At 43.7% G+C, this 5000-nt stretch overlaps 1 protein-coding gene across 1 annotated transcript in view; it reads left to right on the forward strand.

The window, feature by feature from the left end:
- The window catches only part of LOC149109762 (uncharacterized), a 6084-nt gene extending 2315 nt beyond the window's left edge, over nt 1-3769 (forward strand). The window contains exons 1-2 of the mRNA XM_089294045.1: nt 1-3315; nt 3395-3769. The exon at nt 1-3315 is cut by the window's left edge and continues 2315 nt beyond it. Of these exons, the coding sequence (XP_089150171.1) occupies nt 860-1675 (816 nt within the window). The 5' untranslated portion in view covers nt 1-859 and the 3' untranslated portion in view covers nt 1676-3315; nt 3395-3769. The remainder of the gene's footprint in view (nt 3316-3394) is intronic.
- Nucleotides 3770-5000: the final 1231 nt, after the last annotated feature.

The raw sequence follows: 5000 nt of genomic DNA on the forward strand, positions 1-5000 counted from the left end.
TCAGTGCACTTACATACCTGCTGAAGACCGCGCTTTCCTTGCCAAAGCACACCTCGCAAGTAGCCTCGATGACGAAGATGACCCCAGGGGTTCTGATTTCTTCTGTCCACCTGAGGCGGAGACTCTGTTTCTCCTCCCCATTCCTCGGCCAGGGTTGTGTCTCGCCGAGTCAGCACAAAGCAGTCCCCCCCATTTCAACGCCTTCTACCGCCACCACTCACTTAAACTCACCTTGGACACTGGAGCCGAAACCAGCATGATTAAAGCCTCCGTCGCTTGTAGCATTGATGCTGTCATCGTAAAAACATCCCAGCAGGCCCTACAAGCAGATGGAGTTACGCCTCTCGTCATTGTTGGCGAGACCCACCTTACTCTTTCACAAGCTGACAGACCCCTGACCCTTGATGCCCTAGTAGTAGAAGACTTAGACGTCGATGTTTTGGCTGGAACTCCATTTATGATCACCAACGACATATCCGTTCGCCCAGCAAAGGGACAGGTTTTTATCCAAGGCTCCGAGATACTAGCTTACCATCCTGAGTCAACTGCCAGTTCCCCGGCTCACGCCGTTCGTCGCACCCAGTCTTATGTATTGCGCTCGTCCGCCCCTACAATAGTTGTCCTTCCTGGAGAATATCTTGAGCTGGACATACCACCCCACTTAGATCCTGACTGTACTTTAGCCATAGAAGCCCTTACCGATGCACCATCTAACAAATGCTCCAAAGTTTCACAGCTCTGACCTCAGCCCCACATTGTAGAAGCAGTAGCTAGCAGAGTTCGTTTAGTCGACAACACTACTGAGCCGAGGACAGTCCGACGCCACGAACATTTCTGCCAAGCTCGTCACTCCACAACCATGGTTCCCACGTCTCCTCCTGGCGGTCCACACCCATCACCTCCCCACCCTGGCAGAAGCAACTCACCTCAGCCTGGGTTCTTCTCGGATGCTGTCGAAGTTGACCCTGACAACATCCTATCTCACACCATCCGCAACCAGTTCTGCGAAGTGCTCCAGACTCACGACGAAGTCTTTAATCCTACCATTGTTGGATACAACGGCACAGCTGGTCCTGTCCAAGCTTCTGTCAACATGGGACCTGTGCAGCCTCCACAACATAAAGGCCACGTTCCTCAATATTCCCGTGACAAGCTGGTCGAATTGCAGCAGAAATTTGACGAGTGGGAACAATGTCAGGTCTTCCGACGTCTGGAGGACATTGGAGTCACCGTTGAGTACCTCAGCCCTTCATTCCTCGTCAAAAGACCCTCTGGCGGTTTTCGTCTTGTTACAGCCTTCACAGACGTGGGAAGCCACAGCAAACCTCAACCTTCGTTGATGCCCGATGTTGACTCTACTCTCCACACCATTGCCCCATGGAAGTACATAATAAAGTCTGACCTCACCCGTGCCTTTTACCAGATACCACTCTCAAAGGCCTCCATGAAATACTGCGGTGTGCCCACTCCGTTTCGCGGCATCAGAATATATACCAGGTCAGCCATGGGAATGCCCGGTTCAGAGACTGCATTAGAGGAATTAAGAGGCTGTCTTTGTAAGAACCGACCACTGATTTTACTTCGAAAATTCGATTTTTCTCATAAGCTGGGATTTCGAAGCCCTTATCTAGCGAATCACCAAAATGAGTTTTGTTTCATTAAAAATTCCAATTGAAGTTTTCTGGGATTGATTGAAGTTCGGTCCGCTCGACGCAAGTTTCATGCCCGCCGAAACTGGAAAAATAGCACATATTGCCGGCGCTCTAAAAAAAAATAATATTCGCTCAAAAGTCCCAATTCTTTTTTTCAACTATAGATATATCATAGCAGTTTGTTCAGCCATGTTGCAATTATAATTCAATGTTGTTCCTTCAATGGTTAAAAGAAGATTTTCTACCCGTTAAATCGAGTTTTGAACCAAACGCGAAAATAGCTCTACTTTGAAGGCACGTTTTAAAAATGTGGCACCTGTTTGAAACCGCTGAACTACATGAATAGAAAGTATAAATGCCCCTTAATTTAAAACAATAATAAAATTTGTCTGCCCACTAGGTTTTCAAAACTAACGACCGCTTAAAGTTCAGGAAAATATCCCGGTGAGTAACTAACACACTCGCCTTCGTAAAGTGCTCCGATAAATTCCCGTAAATCTCTTACCTGGCTTCAAGATTAAAGTTTTGGTCCTTTGTAGCGATCCTTGAAACCTAGGTAGCATTAAAACTGCCAGCTTTTCCTTCCAACTGTAGGTTTGTATGTAAAGTAGATTTATACATTCCTCATCTGTGTCGAAAGTGACCGTCACATACTTCGATGTTTTTTGCATTACTGACCATTGTTTTCCTCGAAGCCGGTTTAATCATGTAGACTCCTCTTGAAAGGTTTGTAGAAGCACTCTTTTGGACAACTCTCGGCACGCATACATGTATGAACAGGAAACGGTGATTCGGGAAGCCAAGGAAGGATTGATAAATGCCACGGCCATTTTGTGTTTACAACAAGTGATTTAGTTCCCAATCTTTCCCGTGAGTATAATGGGAAGACGGACCGAACTTCAATCAATCCTAGAAAACTTCAATTGGAATTTTTAATGAAACAAAACTCATTTTAGTGATTGGCTAGGTAAGGGCTTCGAAATCCCAGCTTATGAGAAAAATCGAATTTTCGAAGTAAAATCAGTGGTCGGTTCTTACAGAGACAGCCTCTTAATGTGTCGTGTTCCTGGTGACTTCCTCCAAGAGGGATGCGCTTCCAAACTGGCCAACGATCTTTAGCTCTTGCGGGGCGGCGACACCCCGCAAGAGCTCATCTCCAACTGGTCTCGTACACTTGACCCCTTTGCCTGGTGTAACCTATGTCTGTCTGCTGCTAAGACTGTCATATGCCCCAAAACGACCACTATCTTGGGCTGGATCTGGTCACAAGGCTCCTTATCTGCAAGCCCCCACCGCATCGCAGCACTTCCAATCTGCTGCCCTCCAGAGTCTGTAAAAGGTTTGCGTTCCTTCATCGGCACCTACAAAGTCCTTAGCCGTGTCCTCCCTCATTGCTCTCAACTTGTGGACCCACTTGACCATGACCTCATAACTCAGATCACGCTGCGGCCAAAATGGTGTGGCCGTTGGGGAAGTATTTCTTTTTCAGTGACCATCATTTGTGAGAAATAATATAACATTGTTCCACTAAACGTTTTCTGGCCGGGAAAAATTGTTTTCCTATTTGTGCATTCGTTTGGATTCCGCCGCTATTTATACAAATGACGTCAATGGCCGCTGTCACGCCACGACATTTTCCAGATTCAACTTTCGTTAGCAGATGGTAATTTCGGGTTTTTATTTTCTTTTTCTGCGTATTGTTCATCTTCCTTTCTCTTTTAATTCTACGTCCTTCTACTTAGGATGGTCTTTGAATGCCTAGCAAGGTTTAAAGTGGCGTTTACCACGCTATCCACGGCCGTATTGGCAAAAGAGAAGTGTTTCGCCGAAGTAGCAGGATAACGGTAAACACGGTAACTTTGAACGCTTTGTACAAAGTCAATATACTTTGGCCAAAAAATGTTTTTCCAGAAACGTGATGTATATCCCTCCAATGTCTGATTCATCACTGTGATTGCTTTCAAAAGCGTTGAACTTTTGAGAAATAATTATTTTAAAATCAGCTCCAACGCTCCATCTAATTTAGTATGCATTATTTGAAACTTTATTTTTTAATCGCTTCGGCAGTTTTTTGATGTTTATCGAATGATATTGCATTAAAAGGCCTTTTTCTTCAACACTGTGTAGTTTTCTCATTATTTTGCGTTGCGATAGTAATTTCTGAACAGTTTTTTGCGGGGGCTTACTTTCAGCCTGATTTTGCTGCTATCAGACGGGAAAAGTTTGCGGCTCGATATTTTTGGTTTAAAGCGAAACTGAAACAAAAGAAATTCATTTTTAAATAGTATTCGGTAACCTCTGCTTGGGAGATAAAAATCAGCCGATTATATTTTTTAGCCGGAAATCATCCGTCGTTTCTTAGGCGCAGGGCCTCTTAAGCTTCACTGTTTAAGCACAGAAAGCTTTTAAACGCTGACGATATAAACAGACCAGCAGTTATCAAGCGTATTTGAAAGACTGTAACTTGCAAAATGCGATAGAAAGAGTTTGTAACCAAACTCCCTATTTAGACTTCATTACACAACGAATGTATCCGGACGGACGTGAGAAGAAAAACTGCAGCTCAAGCTTTTTATGTACATTTGTGGTGAATTATCAGTGATCAGTGATGGTCACTGCAGGCTTAAAGGATTCAGTGTTCACTTGTGCATTACATCCTCCTTATCATGCCTGTTTGCCAGACAATTGTATGTTGAATCTTCGGCTTTGTCTTAAACCTATTATTTATCATGTTTGTTTTAAAGCTCCATGCTGAAATGTTACAGACAAATGAGGTTTATTTACTTGTTTTTCTTATTCTTAATGGTCTATTTAACAATTAGACCCGTAGCCCGCACGCCTCATGGGCTATTAACCCGTGGCCCTTGAGGGCAAAGGGTCTAATTGTTTTAGTATCACCCAACTAGTCGGACAGAAAAGGTAATAATAAAGTTAGCAAATGCAAGTTGAAGAAATATTTATTTGGGAATAAAACGAAAGAAAGCGTCACGCTCGATGACGCCAATTTCGCTACTCCATGACTATTACTAATAGTCCCCTAGTAGCGTAGCCAATCAAAATGCAGGATTTGCATTAGTCCACTAGTTGGATGATACTAAATACTTTTATTGGTGACATTGGGACAGGTTAAGTTGATGTGAGGTCTTTGAAGTTGACACGAGAAGAAGGACAGCGTTTCCTGAAAGATGGTGCATAAATAACTTTCAGTTTGTTCAACTTCATTAGCACTTCTGATCAATCGTATGCCCGCGCAGCTGTAGACATGGATGAAATTTGTCCTCTCCAATCCTCAAAGGAAGCTGTACCCGGAACAAGTACATGTAAGTATCAATTTGTATTATTTTTAAT

Source organism: Orbicella faveolata, unplaced genomic scaffold, assembly GCF_042242905.1.
Source record: "Orbicella faveolata isolate gen_17 unplaced genomic scaffold, um_ofav_v1 contig_25, whole genome shotgun sequence".
NCBI lineage: Eukaryota > Metazoa > Cnidaria > Anthozoa > Scleractinia > Merulinidae > Orbicella > Orbicella faveolata.